Source organism: Hyperolius riggenbachi, chromosome 7 (assembly GCF_040937935.1).
Source record: "Hyperolius riggenbachi isolate aHypRig1 chromosome 7, aHypRig1.pri, whole genome shotgun sequence".
NCBI lineage: Eukaryota > Metazoa > Chordata > Amphibia > Anura > Hyperoliidae > Hyperolius > Hyperolius riggenbachi.
This window is the reverse complement of record NC_090652.1, coordinates 62,146,237-62,169,844: the sequence shown is the minus strand read 5'-3', so window position 1 is coordinate 62,169,844 and position 23,608 is coordinate 62,146,237. Positions and strand designations below refer to the sequence as shown.

At 42.0% G+C, this 23,608-nt stretch overlaps 1 protein-coding gene across 2 annotated transcripts in view; it reads right to left on the bottom strand.

The window, feature by feature from the left end:
* Positions 1-22,848, bottom strand: part of LOC137525531 (ice nucleation protein-like) — a 41,245-nt gene extending 18,397 nt beyond the window's left edge. Inside the window, exons 1-4 of one of the 2 annotated variants that reach the window (XM_068246661.1) lie at positions 22,762-22,848; positions 14,572-14,856; positions 13,072-13,302; positions 7,429-7,461 (exon numbers count right to left, since the gene is read on the bottom strand). In XM_068246661.1, coding sequence (XP_068102762.1) covers positions 7,429-7,461; positions 13,072-13,302; positions 14,572-14,839 — 532 coding nt within the window. In that variant the 5' untranslated portion in view covers positions 14,840-14,856; positions 22,762-22,848. The remainder of the gene's footprint in view (positions 1-7,428; positions 7,462-13,071; positions 13,303-14,571; positions 14,857-22,761) is intronic. The other variant, XM_068246662.1, reaches the window with a different exon arrangement.
* Between the last annotated feature and the right edge of the window lie 760 nt (positions 22,849-23,608).

Genomic DNA, 23,608 nt, shown 5'->3' with positions numbered 1-23,608 from the left:
ACAGAATGTATGTGTGTCCACCAATCTAGTCGCCACCCGCCGACGGTGAACACACAACAGCGGAAACCAAGTGGGAACGCAATCGCGATTGCCAACAGTGACACAAGACCAAGTAGAGACAGAGCACAAGAGTAGCGAGAAAGACACAGCAAACAACAATGATCAGAACGCCAAGGAAAATAACAAACGCTAGCTAAACACGAACTCCGCACTCATTCGCAACAGAGAACACGTTTAAGACACGATCACTGCACGTTAGGCGCCCAGTGACAAGCGTGCCACCCTAACTAACCAATGTAACACGAAAAATTAATAGAGAACGCGAACGCTTGCTTAACGGTTACCTCACCGAGCCTACAGCAAGCGTTCGTTTCAGACAAGACAGACAGAAGGAGTAACCAGTAGCAACTGCAGCTCTGGCCTACACTCCCAGACAGAGTGCAGAAGGAACCACCGCCACTACCACTAGGGCGGATGCGATCCAGACAGACATACAGATGATGAAACCAGTAGCAACCACTGCTCTGGCTTGCACCCCTAAGACAGAGTACAGAAGGAACCACCGCCACTACCGCTAGGGCGGATGCAATCCAAACAGACAGAACGATTTCCTGTCGACTGCCAGGTAAGTAGCAGGAACAAACCTCTATGACCAGCAGGGAATTCTGGGAGCAAAAGGTATTTATACTGCAAGCCATCAAAGGAAGCAGCTAAGCAATTTGCATGATAAGTGGATGCAAATTCCTCACCAGCAGAGCAACTCTGAAACTTGCAGTGTGAAGACAGGTCTCCTTTCCAGGGACCTGCAGCACTCAGACCTACAAAATGGTCAAAAAGCTGTCTGTCCGTGCAGACAGCAGAGCGGATCAATACAGTACACCCCCCCCCCCCCCCCCCGAGACGGCTTCCAGACGTCTCTCAAAACTGATATTTCCCAAAAAATCTGACTGAACACTCATGAAGGTCGGGTCAGCCCGACAAGGCCAAATTCTAGAGTCAATCCTCCGGAAACCGACCTCATCGGAAGCAGAAGCCACCGAAACATGCCCATAAGTACTACAGGTCTCAGCGTAACACCTATCAGAACTGTGAATGCCAGAGAAGAACCCATCGACACCCTCCAAGCAATACCCACCACCTTCCAGGGAGCGTCCAAAAATACCAAACCTGCCACAATACCTATTTGAAGTATCCCTTTCAACAGAGAAGCCACTGTTGATCCCATCTAGGGTACCAAGAAAAATTTCTCCCAGAATCTCCCAGAACACTTTGAAGCTCCGCAGAGATCCCAAGAGGCCAGAACGCTCACCAGGCTCATATGGAGAACTACCAAGAACCCCTATGGAACCTATGACAATTCCGGATTCAGGATTACCAGGACAACCATCAAGATCGGGACTTTCAGGGACCACTTCTGGGCATGCAGGCAGGCAGGCAATATCAGAACCCACCGAGGAAGCATCTGAGCATGCTGGTAACCGAGACACACTTGGGCTTTCTAGGTCACAGAGCGCATCGGGGTACACTAGCACAAGAGAAACCTCAGGACATGTTGAGGAACTGCCAACCTCAGAGTCCGTCACGACAAGACCAAAACCAGGACCGGGCAGAGAATCATAACGAGTAGTGGTCACAAGTACTGGACTTTCAAAACTTGGACTCAGACTTAGAAATTTCTGTGACTGTAATGGTATCTAACCAAAACTCATCATTGACTACGCATGACTGAATCTCCACAAGTAGTCAGTATAGCAGCGATGCCTACTGAAGTGGGCAATACCTCAGACGGCCCTGCGGGGCAGGAGGCACCTCCTAAAAGTTCTGCACCCTTTGGGAGGAGCTCGGAGACCTCCAGAACATCAAACAAAAGCTCAGGAGCATCGTTTCCCAAGTTTTCTGACAAAGAAATCAAGGATTCTGAACTATCCATGTTACAGGGCAAAACATCAAATACATTTTGCGGACAGAGCAAATGTCCCAGGGATGGTTCTACAAACCGCTAAGACTGAGTTTTATCTTCATGAACATGATGCACAGGAATATCTACTGGAACACACACTGACTCCCTGACTCTAATCTCACTGCACGCAGAATTCTGCATAGCAGTCAAACTAGACTGCAATTCCAAAATAGCAGAAAAACAGGTGAGAATAGTAGCAATACCTAGACAAGCCTCTAGGGTCACTGCAGGAGATTCTATGCAAGGCAATATTGACTCATCCAGAGTACAGGGTGGAGAGTCAGTACTATCTTCAGAGCAAGAAAGGGACTCACAAATGTCAGTACGAGTGGACATCATGGTTTCATTCATGGTACAGGGCAGGCTCACAGAAACCTTCTCTGGACAACACAAAGATCCCTCAGTATCAGATTCGCAAAACCAAAGTGCTGTCTCACCCTTAGACACGGCTAACAATCCGAGGAGTCAGAACGCAAAATTTGCGAATCCAAGATCGCTTTAGGTTGTGAAACTGACACTTCCAAAACGCTAGGTTAACGCGAACTCCGCACTCATTCGCAACAGAGAACGCGTTTAAGACACGATCACCACGCGTTAGGCACCCAGTGACAAGCGTGCCACCCTAACTAACCAATGTAACACGAAAAATGAATAGAGAACGCGAACGCTTGCTAAACGGTTACCTCGCCGAGCCTACAGCAAGCGTTCGTTCCAGACAAGACAGACAGAAGGAGTAACCAGTAGCAACTGCAGCTCTGGCCTACACTCCCAGACAGAGTACAGAAGGAACCACCGCCACTACGGCTAGGGCAGATGCGATCCAGACAGACAGACAGAAGGAGCAACCAGTAGCAACCGCTGCTCTGGCTTGCACCCCTAAAACAGAGTACAGAAGGAACCACCGCCACTACCACTAGGGCGGATGCGATCCCAACAGACAGAACGATTTCCTGTCGACCGCCACTGACAAGACAATCGCAACAGATAAGATTCCCTATACCGTTCATTAAGCCAAACCGCTCAGAAATGGTACATGTAGCGGCTCACATGTGAACACTCTTCTAGGAAATCATTGACAGGCTCTGTTAGGGCGATTTGCAAAATAGCCAGCGCTTAAAAAAAATCAGCAAACGCTGATAGTGTGAACAAGCCTTATAAGTGCCTGTTAAAAAAAAGGGTGACCCATTTACTTCAATGCAAATCTTTTCTCTATTGGCTCTAACTGTATCAAAAGGGCATTTCAAAAAATATAAAACATTTATACCGCTTGTTATCTTTACCTTTCATTCCCATACCAACTTTATTTGATTACATTAACACATTATTTAAGAAAAAATGTCTCTAAAACCGTTCCCCATGCTTTCTCAAAAACATTTTTTTCATGTCAAAAGAAAATTGGCCGGTTGCAGCGCTTGTAATATTGTTTTATCTACTGGCTGTTCAGAGGTCTGTGGGGTCACTCCGACCACCACCATACAATTAAAACAAAAGTAAATAACAGTAACTCCTGCACCACAGTAATAAATATTGCAGTGTCTGAGATAAAATATTGGTAGGTTTTTAGAAATCCATGCAGAACTGTCTCAGACATATTAAGAAATCTCTTGCTAGTGCAGTTTCTTTCTAAATCTGTTGCAAAATAGGAGGAGTTAGGAAGGTCTCTCAGACAGTGCAGTGTGTGAGGGAAATTGCTGTTGCCATTATACAGGTATTTTTCTATCCTGTGGGTTGGTACAAGTTGTGTGGCAGAAGTCTATTGGTACAGTGGGTTGCAAAAGTATCCGGCCCGCTTGAAGTTTTCCACATTTTGTCATATTACTGCCACAAACATGAATCAATTTTATTGGAATTCCACATGAAAGACCAACACAAAGTTGTGCAAAGCTGGTAGAGACATACCCTAAAAGAGTGGCAGCTATAATTGCAGCAAAAGGTGGTTCTACAAAGTATTGACTCAGGGGGCCGAATAATTACGCACACCCCCCTTTGCAGTTATTTATTTGTAAAAAATGTTTGGAATGATGTATGATTTCCGTTCCACTTCTCATGTGTACACCACTTTGTATTGGTCTTTCACGTGGAATTCCAATAAAATTGATGCATGTTTGTTGCAGTAATGTGACAAAATGTGGAAAACTTCAAGGGGGCCGAATACTTTTGCAACCCACTGTACATCTATCCACATTTGGGTTTGATTATACAGTGCAATATGTATGACAAATATGCTCTATGATCTGATATGATCTGATATGACCATTTTATGTGACACTTATTTGGTGTGTGCTTTTATGAATATTTCATTGGATAACAATAACAATAACAATAATATTTATATAGCGCTTTTCTCCCTGGGGACTCAAAGCTCAGTGACCCTGCATTATGCAGTCTCAAAGGCTCGGGAAAAGAGGTGAGTTTTTAGCCTTTTTTAAAGCTGTCTAGAGAAGGGGCCTCTCGTACTGATTCTGGAAGTGAGTTCCATAGAGTAGGGGCTGCATAGGAAAAGGCCCGAGCACCAAATGTTAAGTGTATCCTGGGAATAACCAGCTTCATCTTGTTGGCAGAGCGGAGAGTGCGTGAAGGGGCATAAAGTTCCAATAGATCTGCTATGTATTTGGGTCCCATGTGGTGTAGAGCCTTGAATGTCAGCAGGCAGATCTTAAAATTGATTCTCCATTTTACTGGCAACCAGTGAAGAGTTTGCAGTACTGGGGTGATGTGTGAGCTGCGGGGGGCATTTGCTAGGAGTCTGGCTGCAGCATTCTGTACTAGCTGTAAGGGGTGCAGAACCTTATCTGTAGATCCGATGAACAGGGTGTTGCAGTAGTCTAGGCGGGAGGATACAAATGCGTGAACCAGGGCAGGTAGGTCTTCAGCTGGGATAAGGTGTTTGATTCTCGCTATATTTCTTAGATGGAAGAAGGAAGACTTGACGACAGCTGATACCTGCTGGCTGCTGTCTGAGTTTTAGATTTCCATCCAGGATCACCCCAAGGTTTCGCACAGAGTCTTTATACTGTACAGTATCTCCCCCAATTGCTAGTTTGAGGTGGTGAGCGTTTTGAACTTTATCCATAATGTGTGGACCACCTACCACCAACACCTCTGTTTTGTCAGAGTTCAGCCTCAGCCAGCTGGTGTTCATCCAATTTTGTAAATCCACTAGACACGCATTTATGGATGCTGATGGGTCTTGGGTGCCAGGCTTGAAGGACAGATACAGTTGTGTGTCATCTGCATAACAATGGTATCCTAGGCCATAGTTCTGGATTATTTTGCCCAGTGGGAGCATGTAGACTGCAAAGAGCAATGGTGATAGTACAGAATCCAGTGGATCCATATTGATGGTAATTAAAAGCCGTATATTGCAATATGTATTGCTGTGGCGCAGGAGTTCATTGTTATTCAGATTTTAAAATTTCAACTTTTTGCACCTCAACAAGCAGCTTCTGCAATTCTCACCTATGTTACAAATTATTCTTTATTCAAAAAGCTCACTTAAACTTATATATAAATAAATATATATTTTTATGTTTTGGCTCCTCAATTATCATTTTTTATTTGAATTATATGTTACATTAAACCACAAAAAAATACTAATTTATATTACACAAAGAAAAAATGGGGGGGGGGGTTAAGGTTAAGTGCTCTCTGGGGGAGTTAAGATTAGGCACCACCATTGAGGGTTTAGGTTAGGAACTACCAGGGGGGGCTAAGATTAGCCACTACCAGGGAAGGGGGGTTTAGGCTTCCTAGGTAGGGGGGTTAAAGTTAGGCACCAGCTGGTGGTGTTAAGGCTAGACACCACCAGGGGGTTTAAGGTTGGGTACCCTGGGGAAATTGGTGAAAGTTAGGCACCAGGGGGGGTTAAGGTTCAGTCCCTGGGGGAGGTTAAGGTTAGGCAGTAACAGAGGAGGGTTCTGTGTGAGAGTCGGGAGAGGTTAGGAATTGGGAATTCAGACAAATGCAAAATTTCAGAGAAAATGGTAATTAATTTTGTATGTAATAGTAATATTTTATAATTTTGTGCAATTTTTCACGTAATTTTTGCGCAATACTGCAAAATGTTTTGCCGACTTTGAAGGTTATTAGCAAAGCCCCCACACAAGCTATAGCTACCATAGATGTTTTTAAAACAATTTTTTTCTTTGCATTTTTAAAATAATTTTTCTCAAACACTACAAGGTCTATTTGGAAATTTCTTTTTTTGACTTGTACCCACTATTCACTATTCTCCTTACATATGTAGCAATTTTGGTGTCAGTAACATGTATGGGGGCTTCATTATTCACTCTTAAAGCCGGCAAGAAATTACATGAAAATTACGCAAAATTTTACACAAAATTACGAATGGATATGTAAAATCAATTGCATTTACAAATTATAATTATGTATAGGTGTAATTGCGATAATTTACGCACAATTTTGCATAATCATAATTAGCTCATTACAATCATCACTAGACAAGAGCCAGTTATTTAGTGTCTGGATGCATATAAGTATTTCTTGTTCCCAGAGAAGTTCAAGATTTGCCTGTTTGCTTCATCATCAATAACCTGCCTACACGGGTCATATGTTTCTTCTACATTGACTGCAATCTTTCTACAAAAGAACTAGTATTCCTGCTGATGTCTGTATCTTCACTGGTGGAGAATATAGAGAAACCATATGAATGATGGCCTCTTAGGAAACTATCTAAGCTAATGTTACTTCCCCCATGCAATGTCCTCCTGGCAGTAATGAGCCGCTAGCTGTCAAAGAATGATATCCCTATTATTTTAAAGAGAACCTGTACTAAGAAAAATGTCCCCTGGGGGGTACTTACCTCGGGAGGGGGAAGCCTCAGGGTCCCAATGAGGCTTCGCCCATCCCTGTAGCTGAAGGCAATTCAGTGCTGGCTCCCCGAAGCGGCCCGCAATCCTGGCTCGACAAGCTAGACAAGGCTTGATATATTTACCTTCCCTGGCTCCAGCAGGTGGCGCTGTTGCGGCTCTCAGCACGGAAATAGACAGAAATAGCCGATCTCTGTCGGGTCTGTTCTACTACGCAGGCGCAGTAGACTTGCACCTGCGCAGTAGAGTGGACCGACAGCAATCGGCTATTTCCGCCTATCTCCAAGTGGAGACCTGATACTGCGCCAGCGCTGGAGCCGGGAATGTAAATATTTACATCCCCGCTATTCGGAGCGGCACAGTGAGACCGCCGTGGGACACGGGAGGACAAGGGAAGATCCTATGGAGGCTTACCCCTCCCGAGGTGAGTACCCCCAGGGGAGCTTTTTTAAGTTACAGGGTTTTTTTAAAAAATATATTCTTATAGTTTAGCAAGGACTTGAGAGGCTTTATTAGTTATGAACAGTCATAGCTCACATGATGCTCCACTCTAGGCAACATAGGCCCAGATATCTGTGCAAGAAAGAATCAACAACAGTGGATTTACTTACTACAGTTACTAACCTAGCATATTCTTACCTTGGATGAGATTGTCGGAATGAATTGATTCACCTGTGGAAAGAATAGATTGCAGTTAGAAGCATTGTTCACACATTTACCTGGATGACTGATTCTTGATGGAAAGCACTCTGAGGAAAGAAAACAATAGAAAGTGAACCCTGGTAATGTATTTATTTACTTATTTATTTTGAAAAACAAAAGTTTGCTTTCTTAACACAGAAAGAATTTGCGATAATTCAGGTTGGAGTGAGCTTGGGATGTCTCCCAGTGCATCACTGCTGAATATATGCAAATTAACCATTGTACCCTTATAAGCTAAACACACCTCCAGAACCGCTGGAATGCAATGATGTGTCAGCTTGTTAATTTGTACTGAGCCATAATAATCCAACATGCATACTGACTGTTTCGGATTGTTTGATCCTCATCAGTGCATAGCATGGATTAATTTGGCTCTATACAGTAGGGCTTGTTATTTATTTTGTTATTTATTTTGAGTTATTTATATATTTATTTATTTATTTATTACTTATTTCCTAATTTATGCTTATTCCATGGACAAATGCCACCTGCTAAAAGCCTGCAAAAGATCTTTCCAATAAGAAAATATATATACTGTATATATATATATATATATATATATATATATATATATATATATATATATAAATATATATATATGCTCCGTTGAGCCGGAATTATTATACTTACCTAGTACCGGATTTATCCTCCATGTTTTTCCAACCAAGTGAGGAGTAATACTGAGCAGTCGTAAGTTTGGACTTAGTTGCAAGGGACAGAGAACTGTTACGACCAGTTATTTAACTAAGTGGTTCTTACAGTATTTAGGGAAGAGGAAAGAAGTCCAATTTTAACTAGGTGAAAGTGTAGATGGGTATAGATATGTCATTAGTTAACTTGCAATGTGACATAGGACGTCATTAACTCACTTTTGATTTGCAGGAAAGAAGAAAGAGTTTTGTTTGTGATGGTATACTAACCTTTCTTTCCCAAGCGAGCCTGAAGTTATTTGTGGTCATAAGAAGAGAACAGCCAGAAAATTGTATTATTGAATGATAGTTGTTCCTGTTGGAGTTATCCCATTTGCTACATATATTTTGAATTAACCTTTTTGGGTTCTACTATATTTACCCTTATTGAAAAAGTTTGTGTTGATCAGTGTCTGGTGAACTCCTCCTTGTATTCTGGCAGAAGAGACCTGTTACACCATTAGTACAGAATGCTGCTGCCAGATTGCTAACAAACCAGACTCGCCATTGTCACATTATGCCGATCCTTCACTCACTGCACTGGCTACCTGTACAATGTCACTAATATTATAAATGGGAAAGTTTGGATGTTTGGATGTTTGTTACTCAATAACGCAACAATGGCTGAACAGATTTGAATGAAATTTGGTACACACATAGTACATTACCTGGAATAACATAAAGGATACTACTTGGTATTCCCATAAACAAAAAGTGGGCAGAGAAAAATACAAATTTCACTGGGAAAATGTAAACTGCAGCCATTCTTACACTGCTAATGTGTAACGATTGTGGAATTCTCTCCGTGATCAGCGCATAAGACGTGCGCTGACACTGCAGAAATCCTCCACAAGCGTGTAATTTGCGGGAACCCAGCAAAAGTTGCAATGCACCTGTAGAGGGTAATTCCTGTTGACAGGTGGAGCTGTGGAGTGCAGAGGAACAGCTCCTCTGCCCTGCCACAGACGCCAGACAGGAATTGTACGAAGGGAAGAAACGCAGGGCAAGATAGCCCTGAAAGAGAGAGATCAAAGCGACAGAGGGTATGCGTGTCCACCAAACTAGTCACCACCCTGCGACGATGAACACACAACCATGAAGACAAAGTGAGAAGGCAATCGCCAGAGATGGCAATTGCTAACAGCGACACAAGACCGAATAAGCACAGATGAGGAATGTATGTATGTCCACCAATCTAGCCGCCACCTGCGACAACGGACACACAACAAAGGAAACCAAGTGAGAACGCAATCGCCTGAGAAGCGATTGCGAATGAGATTGAGCAAAGGGACAGATTGTATGTGTGTGCACCAAACTAGTCGCCAACCCGCGACGGTGCATACACAACAGCAGATATGAAGTAGGAATGCAATCGCGAGAGAGGCGATTGCCAGAGGTGACACAAGGCTACAGCAAGGCAGAGCATGAGAGTAGCAAAGGCACAGCAAATATACAATGAGGAGATAAGGAAAATAACAAACGCTAACTAAACGCGAACACCGCACTCATTCGCAACAGTGCGCGCGTTTATGCGTGGTCTCCACGTGTTAAGCACAACAGAGACAAGCACGCCTAACTAACCACCGACAGACAAACATGAAACAGAGGACGCGAGCGCTTGCTTAACGGTTACCTCACCGAGCCTCCAGCAAGCGTTCGTAGCAGACAAGACAGATACACGAAACCAGGAATAAGTGAGAGATAGGATCCACAGCACTAGCGCAAGAGGCTAGTGCGATCCAGGAAGACAGAACAGAAGGATCCACAGCACTAGCGCAAGGCGAGTGTGATCCAGGCAGGACAGATCAGATGAGATAGCTGGTAGCAACCGCTGCTCCAGCTATATTCCAAGAACAAAGATCAGAATGATTCCTGTCAACCACCGCTGGGACAGGACAATCACAACAGACAAAAAAAACAGATATGCAATCCTAAGTGCACTAGGGAATCTGCCTAGTGCAGTCCCAGGAATTACTCTAAGCTAATCTTCAAACAATGAGCAAGGCTGACACTCAGGAGTGTTCACAGGACTAACCCTTATGACCAGCCCAGATCTGTGATATCACATGGTATATATACAGCAAGCCTACAAAGGATGTGGCTAGGCAATCTGCATGACAAACGTATGCAAATTCCTCAGTAGCAAGCTGCCAAACTGACAAAAGGTCTCTTTTCCAGAGACCTGCAGAATGCAGACCTGAACAGTGGTCAAAAAACTGCCTGCCTGCGCAGGCAGCCGAGCGGATCCTCACATAATGGCAGGGTTCTCAAACTTTGCACAGTTGGTCGTTGGGTGACTGGGATTAATATTCAGAAAAGTCAGTGGAGCCTACCATAGCCAATCAAAATTCACCTATTGATTTTCAAGGGGAATATTTAATTGCTGCCAATTTTGCACTGTTAAGGGCACAAGCCTCAAACCTGGTACAGTTGGTCATTGGGGGACTGGGATTCAAATTCAGAAAATGGGGTGGAGCCCCAAACAGCCAGATTTGTTTCATTTCAATGCAAATTAGGTCATGAACTCCCTGCATTTGGACTATAAGATGCAGTGACTTTTCACCCATTTTGGGGGGAGAAAAAGTGAGTCTTATAGTTCAAAAAATACAGTAATAAGGCTTTGTTCACATTATATATCCCCAGCCCTAACGCAAGCACCGAGAGATTTATACTGTGATTTTTGAAGAGCTTTTCCCTGCTTTTATAAGCACTTTTCTAAGCGCTTTTGCTCAGCAATGATTTTTAACCTGGAAATTAATAAATACAATGTATTTATTCATAAAAGCACTTGAGAAATCCCTATACAAAGCGCTTTTTAAAGGGCTTTGCAAATTCCCTATACCATTCAGCCCAACCGCTCAGAAAATGGTACCTGTAGCACGTTTGTGATTTCAAACAAATTGAATCGCTCACATGTGAACACTCTCATAGGAAATCATTGACAGGCACTTTTAGGGCAATTTGCAAAATCGCCAGCGCTTAAAAAAGTCAGCAAACGCTGATAATGGGAACAAGCCCTAATAGCGCCTATTAAAGAAAGAGGGTGTCCCATTCACTTCAATGCAAATCTTTTCTCTATTGGCTCTAACTGTATCAAAAGGGCGTTTAAAAGAATATAAAACATCTATATCACTTGTTATCTTTACCTTTCATTCCCATACCAACTTTATTGATTACAATAACCCATTATTTAAGAAAAAAATGTAAAACAGTTTCCTATGCTTTCTCAATTTTTTTTTTTTTTTTACATGTCAAAAGAAAATTGGCCGGTTGCAGCACTCGTAATATTGTTTTATCTGCTGGCTGCACAGAGGTCTGTGGGGTCACTCCGACCACCACCATACAATTAAAACTAAATTGAATAACAGTGAACTCCTGCACCACAGTAATAAATATTTCAGTGTCTGAGACAAAATATTGGTAGGTTTTTAGAAATTTGTGCAGAACTGTCTCAGATATATTAAGAAATCACTCGATAGTGCAGTTTCTTTCTAAAACTGTTGCAAAATAGGAGGAGTTAGGAAGGTCTCTCAGACAGTGCAGTGTGTGAGGGAAATTGCTGTTGCCATTATAGAGGTATTTTTCTATCCTGGGGATTGGTACAAGTTGTGTGGCAGAAGTCTATTGGTGCACAACTATATGCTATCCACATGTGGGTTTGATTATACAGTGCAGTATGTATGACAAATATGCTCTATGATCTGCTATGACCATTTTATGTGACACGTATTTGGTGTGTGCTTTCATGAATATTTCATTGGATCCATATTGATGGTAATTAAAAGCCGTATATTGCAATATTTATTGGTGTGGCGCAGGAGTTCATTGTTATTCAGATTTTTACATTTCAACTTTTTGCACCTTAACAAGCAGCTTCTGTAATTCTCACCTATGTTACAAATTATTTTTTATTCAAAAAGTTCACTTAAACTTATATGAAAATACATATATATTTTTATGTTTTGGCTCCTCAATTATCATTTTTTATTTTAATTCTATGTTACATTAAACCACAAAAAAATCATATAATAATTTATATTACACAAAGAAAAAATGGGGGGTTAAGGTTAAGTGCTCTCCGGGGGAGTTAAGATTAGGCATCACCATTGGAGGCTGAGGTTAGGCACCACCTGGGGAGGTTAAGGTTAGGCATTACCAGGGGTGCTAAAGTTAGGCACTACCAGGGGGGCTAAGGTTAGGCACTACCAGGGGTTGCTAAGGTTAGGCACTACCGGGGGGGGCTAAGGTTAGCCACTACCAGGGGGGCTAAGGTTAGGCCCTACCAGGTAAAGGGGGGTTAGGCTTCCTAGGGAGGGGGTTAAAGTTAGGCACCAGCAGGGGGGTGTTAAGGTTGGACACCACCCGGGGGGGGTTAAGGTTAGGTACCCTGGGGAAATTGGTGAAATTTAGGCACCACCGGGGGGGGGGGGGATTAAGGTTCAGTCCTTGGGGGAGGTTAAGGTTAGGCACTAACAGAGGAGGGTTCTGTGTGAGAGTCGGGAGAGGTTAGGTCATAGTAAAATATTTTTAAATATTGCATATATTTTACTATATGAATTAAGTATTAAAATATTGGTAAATTAACCGATATCACTTTTCCTGGTGCCCATTTTACTAGATGTAAAAATAGAGGTCACATTGGGGAATAGTAGAATATCAGTACCATAATTTATATTTTACGGCATATTCTGGCGCCCATTTTACTAAGCAATAAGTTGGATATTGTTTATATCTGGCGCCCTTTTAACAGGAGCCCTTATTACATGCACACTATTTTATAATCAATTATAAAAAAATTCACCTTTACTGTCCAGGGCTCTGTAATTTTTCTGTTGGCCTTCTGAACTGAACTTTAAAGCTGAAGTTGGATTTTGTTGGTGGCCCTTCTTACCTTTTATTACCCTTTTCAGATCATCCCTCTTCTTCTTTAGCGTGGATTGGCTCCGATATCCACTGTGTGCATCAAATGGAGAATGAGTCAGGTACGTTTTCTCGTCTGAGCTGAATAGAAAGAGCTCTTTAGCTTTATTTCTTATACTTGGTTGGTTGAGAAGGATATCAGACTTCACACTATCACTGCTGTCATCCAGATCATCAATTACCACTACAACATTTTCCTGACCTAACAGAGAAGGGCAGAAAATATATGGAGTAATAAATATTATTATTAGTTTAGCTTTATGTATCACCATAATCTGTTACACTACAGTATATGAGATAGATACAGTACAAGACATAGGTTTGTAATACAGAAATGATGTGTAACAAAAAATATAACAGTAACAAATACAGGTATACCCCGGTTTTACAAACGGTCAAAATACGAACCACAGGTCATTAAGAAAGCCGCACTGGGCGCAATGACGTTATTTCCATGACAAAGGTGACGTGGATGGAGATCATGGAGAGCTTCCAGGAGTGGCATGGGGCATTGTCGGAGGGGAGAGGAAGCCCTGGTGGCACAGGGTAGGAGAGTTAGTGGAAGCAAGATGGGTCATAGCGGGACAGGAGGTGACACAAAAGTAAAGGAGGGGGCAAAGAGGAAAGGGGAGAGGCACAGAGGGGAGGGGAAAAGACAGGAGAGGGCACAATGGGGCAGGAGGGTGCACAGTGGAGGCCAAGAAGGACAGGAGGATGCACAGAGCGGGTAAAGGAGGATAGGATGAGGAAAAGAGTAGGCACAAAAGGAGAGAAAGAGGCATAAAGGGGACACCAGAGGTGCAGAGGAAGCATCGGACAACGGGAGGAGGACAGAGGGGGCACAAGGGAACAGTGGGGACACAGAGAGTGACAGCAACAGAGAGGGACAGTAAAGGCACTTGCATATGTGCAGTATGGAGTGGCCTGAGCCTGAGTGCCCCTGAAGACTTCCAAAGTCTTGGGCAGAGAGAGCAGTCTCCAACCCATTGGTCAGAGACTGCTAATGGAGGAGCCGGCAGAAGAATGACAGAACCAGGAGAGGAGCAGGAAGGACCCAGAGCCTTTCCTCTCTTTAGGTGAGTATCTAGGTTTTTTCTGTTGTTGTTTTTTTTTGGGGGGAGGAGTGTTTTTTTTTTTTTTTTATCTCACTTCAAACTCGCTTTAACAGCAGCCATCACAGTTTGTATGATAAAATGAAATTCAAATATACACAGGAAGTGCTAACTTCAAATCCTCTGCTTAACCTAATGGATCCATATATGCATGCCTCTATTAAGATTTAAGTTCACTGTTAAATGTTTTATAACATGTAATAGTCACTGATCATTAAGGCCATTCTGTTGTTGTCAAAAATCTGATTTTTGTACAGGTCTCTGTTAATTAAAAAAAATATGTCCAGGTCTTCAGCTGAGATGGTCCATAATGATGCACAGTTGTTTATTGCTATAACTTGAAATGAAAGGATTCTCACCAAGTCTCGTGCAGAGATAATCAAGTTCCTCATCATAGAGCGAATCCGTAACATCGGTTACATTTATCCTTCCTCTTTTCTTTGAATGGTAGAGGATGGCAAAGTCACATTTGTAAACCTCTTGCTGGAATTCATGGAACCTGTTGGAGATATAGACCTGACGGATGTCTTTCACTACTTTAGTGGCCATGAGAATAAAAATTAGCCAATCATATAGAGTTGAGCTCTCTCTGGAGAAGATCCCCACCATTCGCTTTTTAATTGCCATTTGCACGACTGTAGTCTCTGAAATAAATAAAATCAAAGATTCTTATAAAGGCTCATATTGCTCAACCTAGTGAGATACTACACAAACATTGACCTAGATTATGCATTTGACGCCAATGCTTCTTCTCCCACTAAAAACGCTTCATTGCACAAGAATTGTCGTCTTATGGGTCTCCTAAAATTATTAGAACGGTTTTTAACCTGTTCCGAACTTAAGTAGTACAAATCTACATCCTGCAGGGGGATCTGAGGCTCTAGCAGGACGTAGATTTTACTGCTATCGTTACGCGTGGCTCTGCAGCGATCGTGCACAGTCGAGGCCAGAGATTAAGCTGTCAATTCTCTGCATAATCTCTTGCCATTGACCATGAGTCACGCCGATTTTCTCATGATCACTACGATCACTGAAGACCATAGTGACCATGGAGGTAAAGAAGTGCGTCACCTGTCCACATTTCCCTGATGATCACTGCACACATCCGTCCTCATCGTACTGAAGCATGTACCGGCCTGGCTTGATGATGTTGTCAATCCAAGACCCCAGGACATGCTGGCTGCTGTGAAGTCTGTTCGTCGCTGGAGAGAGAGAGAGGTGATAAATACTCACCCAGCATCGCTTCCTGCTGCAGATCTCTGCATGGGGGGAGAGAGGGGGGACCCTAGATTACCAGGGAATGTTTCAGGAAGGGGACACTAGATCACCAGGGATTATCTAAATGGGGAAGGCAACACTAGATCACTAGGGAAATGGACCCTCTGGTTCTTTATGGAGGGAGACATGCCAGTCCAGCAAGGGTTAAGAGAAGTGGGAGGGTGAGGAGTGGCACACCTTACCATATCAATTTGGGTACATAACCATGGTTGCAAAGTAACATTCCATGTAAATCAGGTAGTCAAAGGGATTGGTTAGCACACCGGCTTGCCAAAGAGCTCCATATGCCTGCACTGTTCTGAGGAAGGGGACCCTATGTGGCCCCGAAACAATTGTCAACTTATGGTGTTTTGACAGATTAATTGAAGAATAGAATATGCACTTTGCTCTTTGAGAAGCTGGTGTGCTAACCAATCCTTTTGTCTACCTGCAAGGGTTAAGGATATATTGAATTGTGCCTCCTGTTCTAGTAAACTTTTTCCATTATTTGGCCTTCAATGTTACATATACTGTATGCCAGTGATACCCAGTTTCTAGTCCAGCACCCTAATTCAGTTTGCTTTTCTCCTGAGATATAAGGAAATAATTGAGAACCCACTCTGGTCTGGTGTAGTATTTCAGACCAAGATTTTTTATGGGGAGATGAAGGTTGCTATGTTATATCACACACAAAATCAATCAATCAATAAATAAATGTATGGTAATTTTCGATCAGGGGTGTCAAACTCAAATACAAAGTTCCCAGGTGTCTAATGGCCCCCTCCAACCCCTATACGGTTCCCTGCCGTATAGTGGTCCTTCCCCCCCCTATACAGTTCCCTGGTGTTTAGTGCTTTCCCCCTACCTCCCCCATATGGTTTCCCTGGTGTTCTAGGGCTTCACCCCAATACAGCTTCCCTGGTGGTCTTGAGTGGGCCAAACATAATGCAAAGTGGGGAACCCACTTGTGCACCAAATTTAATGGCTCTGAGGGCCAGATTTGGCCCGCGGGACGGAGTTTGACGTATGTTATAGATTGTATTATGTCCTAAAAGAAAAAAAAAGTGTTAAAGGGATAAATCTGACATGTTTCACAACCAGCCAGCACTTCCTCAGAGGTTCCCCTAAACCTTTCATTTCAAGCAGATGCTAAAAACTAATAGGATATCACTGTGTTGTATTTTATGTCACCAAGTAACCAGGTTTTACAGTTCCTCTATTTGCAATTCTGTGACTGAAGCATAGTCTGTTGTTCTTTGTCATATCAATGTTTTGCTTCTCTAATTTACACTTTAGTGCTAGTTCATTTACTAGGTGCTGAAAAAATATTTTATATTTAAGGTGAAAATAAGTCTCCTGGGACAAAACGCAGGGGAAAACTTAATGTAATCTGGGCCCCAATCTCTCTTCTCCTGATTCATTTAGTGTATTTATGTTGCTCTCTCATCTTCAGTGACACAGGTAGAGCTAAAAATACCTTTAAACCGGATCTGAACTTAGAACTTCCTCTCTGCTCTAAAAGATAACCAACAGCATAATAACCTTATAAAAAAAAAAACAAGATTTATTTGTTACTGATAGAAATCCAGCAATAAATTTGCAGTGTGTCTACTTCCTGCTTTCATGGAAGTAGACATAGAGCAAACATCCTGTGTTTACAAATAAGCTGCTCTGCAGAAGGTTGAGGTTCCTGAGCTGACACAGCACAAATTATACTTGTGATTAGTAAAAGATGAGGAGGGATTAGACAGGCTAAACTCTCTGAATACATACAGGGTGGATTTCTCTATGTGTTCCTTCTGTCCTGTGTAAGAGTTCAGGTCCACTTTAATAGCAGATTGAAGCCCCTAAATAACACTCTAAGGCCCCGTTTACACTTAATCAGTTGGTATGCGTTAGTGTGCGTTAGTACACGTTTTTTCGATAGCAGTGCATTGGGAAGAAGATTTAAGTTAACACGCGTTAAAGCGGACCCAAACCAAACATTTTTTTAATTCAATATATTTAGTTGCACCACTATGACACATACAAACATAAATAAACACTCCTTTAAGCCTATGATCATTTCAGCGCATGCTTTTCACCCTTCTCTTTTCATAACTAGGGTTATACAGGTGGCAGCCATTACTTCTGAGCATAGTGGGAGGTTTTAGATCTTGGGTGTGTTTGTTGTCATCAGCTACCCTCCCTCACAGGGGCGTCGTCTATGTGAAATCTAACACAATCTGAGATCATCTCCCCTGTGACATCATCAGTAGCAGCCTGTGTTTTGTTTTTGTTTTTTTATCTCCTCCACCAGTTTGCCTGAAAAATCCCGGCAATATGAAAGGAAGGGAGGGGTTCCTCCAATAAATGTAAAATATTTTATATTTGTCATCATGCAGCTGAAAAAGGCTGCTATTTATTATTATAATTTAGAAAATATATTTTATTTCTGAAATCTTGTATTTTTCATTTGGGTCCACTTTAAGTGTGGAAGGTGCCATGGGAAAACATGGGCATTACTTTGAACATCAGTTTTCTTTCCATTTAAGCAAGAAGTTTTAAATCAGGATGATACCATTTATTGGCTTACTAAAAATGAATAAAAATAAGCAAGCTTTCGGCCTTTTGCAGCCTTCGTCGGGCTTATATCCTGTTAGTTTGCAAGCTGGTGGTACAGACAGCTTTATACATGCAACATCAAAAGGGGAAACAGATATTATTTATGCTTGAAAAAAATATCTGTTTTCCCTTTTGATGTTGCATGTATAAAGCTGTCTGTACCACAAGCTTGCAAATTAACAGGATATAAGCCCGATGAAGGCTGCAAGGCCGAAAGCTTGCTTATTTTTATTCTTTTTTAATTAGCCAATAAATGGTATCATCCTGATTTAAAACGTCTTGCTTACACTGATGGCTAACACGGTACAATACCCTACTGCTACTGCTTTCCGTTTTAACTGAGAGCAACTGATTAAGTGTAAAAGGACTCTAAGAATGCCAGATAATAATAACTGACAACTAAGAATGTTCCCACTGGGTACAGCACACGCCACATCAGCCCATAACTAGGGAAGAGGGTTGTAAGAAGCTGAGTGATGTTTGGGAAGAGTAAGGTGAGTTAGTGGTGAAAATAGAGGTGTACTACATTTATTTCTCCTAAGCAGGGGTGTAACTACAGGAGAGCAACCCCTCCGACCACAGGGAAGCCCAGAGATTTGGGGGGAGGGGCCCAACTACTACTTCAATCCCTCTGATAAAGGGGCCCATCCTTCTGATCTGGTGTATTTGTGGCTTCACTTGTTATGGGCATGAAGATTATGATGGCCTCACTTGTTTTATGACCCTCGCAGGATGGGACTTCAAGCTGTGGGGGTCTTCGAGGGTAGACAAAGGAAAGGGTGTGCACATTGGGGTGTCCCATCAAAGTTTTGCTGGGGGCAGAGCAGGATCATCCACCAGGTGACCAAGGCAGGTGCCTAGGACCTAAGATGGAACAAGGGGCAGGGCAAAGGTATAATACAAAATGATGATGTATCTGTAAATATTGGGAATCAGAGGTGCAATGCATAGACAGATATATAAAAGGCATAGCTGTATATATATATATATATATATATATATATATATATATATATATATATATATATATATATACTAGCTGATGGCTCGGCGTTGTCCGGGCATGTATTTGGCTGGTGTTGGCTGTGCCCACTTTTTCTAACCCTAACGCACAATTACTCAATTACTCAATGACCTCATTTGTGAGCTTTGGCATCAATAATTTGCATTGAAAAGAAACAAATCTGATTGACTGCTTGCGGTTCCACCCCCTTTTCTAAATTTGAACCCCAGTTACTTAATGACCAACTGTAGCAGGTTTCAGGCTTGTGCCATTTACAGTGCAAGAATGGCAGCAATGAAATATTCCCCTTAAAAATCAATAGGTGAATTTTGATTGGCTTTTATAGGCTCCACCCACTTTTCTGAATATTAATCCCAGTCACCCAATGACCAACTGTGCAAAGTTTGAGAACCCTACCATTAACAGTGTAAGAATGGCTGCAGTTTACATTTTCCCAGTAAAATTTGTATTTGTCTCCACCCACTTTTGATTATAGGGGTAAAAAGTAACCTATATGGTATTCCAGGTAATGTAATTTATATTATTAGTGATTTAGTTGTATATAGTGTATATATATATATATATATATATATATATATATATATATATATATATATATATATATATATATATATATATATATATTTATATATATATATATATACAGTGTATATGAGCATTATCATTCTAAAGCGGTTTTAGAATCATTAGAATCATGATGTTTTTCTGCTTTGCCTGACTTATTATTATTATCTATTCTTTATCCTTTCTTCTTCAGGGTGTGTATGTTGTAGGTCAGAAGGACTCTGCACCTTGTATAATGTGTTTATGACGCTACATATGTCATGGGAAGTGGATGTCAGCTCTCCACAAATTTCAAAGTTCACGGGAATCTCAGAGGACATATTAGATGACACACTGGTCCATGTATGGGCAGATCAACCATGAGATAGATCCCTATCTGTTGAGATGATATGTTGCCTGCCTATACACTACACTGTGATTTCCGACAGAATTCAGCATAAAATCTATCAGAAAGGCCTGTGTTCTTCCTCACTTGCTGTAAAAGCACCCCAAACAACCCTTTTGAGGGCTAGCACATCGGTCTCCTGTGGGGTTTTTGTGTGTAACACTCCACAGCCCACTGACACCCAGAGCTGTGTGCACACTACTGCTGTTGCCTCATTAAGTTGCAGGCACAGTACCACTCCAGTGCATTATTATTTCCCTGTATTCTGATAGTACTATTGCATTTCTCTCTGTGTGACACTCCACAGCCCACTCCCAGAGCTGTGCCACACTGCTGCTACTGTTGCTACATTAAGTTGCAGGCACACTACCACTCCAGTGCATTATTTGTGGGAATGTAATGTGATTTCTGCCCTTTGGGTATTAAAACCCTACTTTTTGTCAACTCTGGACTTTTGGCATGGATCCCGTTCCGGTATACTCCTGTCCAGGTGTTAGACCCCTTGAAACAACTTTTCCATCCCTTTTGGGGCCAGAAATAGTCTTTGTAGCTTTCAAAATTTGCCTGCCCATTCAAATCTTTGGCGGTTAGCTGGGTTCGCATGTTTGATAACATTTGCAGAAGCTCGCGCTCGCTGTTAGCGAATGGAAAATTCTATGTTTGCGACATCTCTAACAGGGGGGAGCTTTGTGCTTTTTTGGCCAGTTGCTCAAGCAACCGGCAAGAACACGTAACCAGCATCAGGCAATCCCTGCCTTTGCTCAGATACTGGGGACTTTGCTGTATATTGCAGTGCCTTCGCTCCGTGTTCCTAGCCAGGGCATAACAAAAACGAACGACCCACAACATTTTAGATTGTCTTATAACGTAATACATGAGAACAGTGACATCTACAGGTCAGATGTATGAACACCACAAGCTCAACACTCTTTTTGCTCATTTGAATGTTTGCTTATAATAGATAAATGCTAAAAATCTGTTCCAAGCTGAAGGAAGGTTTATTTTGCATAAAAAAGTTGTGCAATGTAGGAAAAGGCCAGCATATAGTGAATGCACTGCACCAGCTGATCCATTGCTGGGCAGTTTATGTGCCTTTCTCAGTGTAAGGGCAATGGATCAGTTGAGTGATGGGAGTCAGGGCCGGGCCGAGGCATAGGCTGGAGAGGCTCCAGCCTCAGGGCGAAGTGTAGGAGGGTGCGCACAATTCATTCAGCTGTCATTCCTAATTGTGTATGAAGCATAAAGAAATAAGAAAAGGAGATACATGGAAGTGACTACAAGCCAGATAACTAGAGATTAAGGAGTTGGGGGCCCTGAGGTGCCTCTTAGTCTAATAGCAATCAGTGTGTGATGGATGGGGTGGAGGGATGGAGGGGCGCACTTTGGTGTCTCAGCCTTGGGTGCTGGAGGACCTTGTCCTGGCTCTGATGGGAGTGCAAGCAGCAGTGTGTGTTACAATAGGTGCATTGCCATTATATTGCCTTAGCATCACATCAGGGCAGCAGCTAAAGTGCTAGGGCACATTACATTCACTGTAAACCGGCCTTGAATGCTCAGAGAGCAAATTACAGTTGTGGTTAGCCCTAGATAAGAGGGAATTAAACAGGCTGAACTCTCTAAATACATACAGGGTGCATTTTCTATGTTTTCCTTCTGTCCTGTGCAAAAGTTCAGGTCCAGAGGCAGCCAAAAAGTTCTGATGAATTATTTGGTAATGCAAATACATTAATTGTGCAAATTATGAAGAGGTGTCATTTACGCACACAATTAGAATATGCATTAATGCAAAACTTTAATCATGGCTGTTAAATGTTGAAGACATCAATTCACTAAGCTTTATCAAACACTTTATCGAACAATTGATAATTTACCTCATGAGTAAAATCTCATTTTGAATTCACTAAGGTGTTATAGATTTATCAAATGTTTTATCTATAAAATGTTCAATAAATCTATAACACCTTAGTGAATTCAAACTTAGATTTTACTCATGAGGTAAATTATCAAATGTTTCATAAAGTGTTTGATAAAGCTTAGTGAATTGACACAGAGGACAAAATAGGGCAAAAGAGAGTAGTGGAGAAAGTTGATAGCAGAAAGAGGGAAGAGGTGGTAGAGAGAGAAAGGTGGAGAGGTGGAGGAGAGAGGGAAAAAGAGAAAGGGAGAGTAAGAGAGAGAAAGGGGGACTAGAGAGGAGCAGTAAGATGGGGAAAGTGTGAGGATAGAGGAAGAGATGGAGGGGTAAAAGGGGAAGAGAGAGGAAGTGACAAAAAGAGAAGTAGAAGGAGGAGGAAGAGAGTGAAAAAAAGACGGGAAGGGGAAGAGAAAGAGAGCGAGTGAGAAATTAAGGAAAGAGGAAGAGAGAGAGAGAGAAAAAAAGAAGACTAAAGAGAATACAGAGTAAAGAGAGAGCAAGTAAAAGAAAAAGAGAGAGGCACAAGGAAAAGAGAGGTAAGATGAGACAAACAGGAGGGATGAAGAGAAAGAGAGATTGAAATACAATAAAATCAGTTAGGGAAGAAAGAAACAGAGGACTACAAAATGTGGAAACAGACAAATATAAGAGAGGCAGCAAAAGGTAAATTAGCAAAGTCCAAGAAATGTTTACACCGACATCATTTCCAATAAAACTTTAGAGAAGTTATTATTTTTCCTGGAGATTGTACATTGTTTCTCCTCACACAACACACGATAGACCCATAAGCTTACACTTACTTCACACTGATATCTGTAGCTGTCTTCCCCCTCTGGGCTGGAGGCTATAGCCGGCAGTTATCAGGCAGGGATTGCGATCTTGCTTGTAGGACTCTGCTGGCTCTGCCTGAGCTGTCATTACATTAATACCATCTTTAGACTTTGTACCAACAACCACACCTTGTTTAATCATAACGAAAGTGGAAGTCTTTCTCAGCTTCTCGGTTTTATTTCTTTTTATAGGGAGAATGATTCCTATAACAGGTAGCAGGATAAAAGGGTGCCGGCTGAGGGTGGAGGAAAAGGGCACCGCCATAGACTTCAATGCAATTATTGTTAATACGGCAAAAAAAGCAGAAAAAAGGGGTCCGTGATAAATATTGTTGAGAACATTAGAACATTAAAGTTTTTGACGTATATTATCATTTTAGAAGCTTTCAACATTATAGTTTTTGTCATATTATTTCATTTATATGCACAGAGTTTAAGTTATCAAAGATATTATCATTTCTATGTGTAAAAGGGTGTTTCTGCAGAGAGATTGGTTACGTTTAGGCACCACCAGGGGGAGTGGTTAAGGTTAGGCACCACTCGGGTGCCGGTTAGTTTTAGGCTACACGGGGGAGTTGGTTAGGGTTAGGCACCACTAGGGGGTGGTTAGGGTTAGGCACGACCAGGGGGTTATGGTTAGGCACCACTGGGGGGTTAGGGTTAGGCACCACCGGGGAGGGTTAGGGTTTGGCGCCACCAGGGGAATGTTTAGTTTTAGGAACCACCAGGGGAGGGTTCTGTGTGAGAGTAGGGTTGGGTTAAGCTGTATTGTTGAATTCCATAAAGATTTTTAACATTAATATGTTTGATAACGATG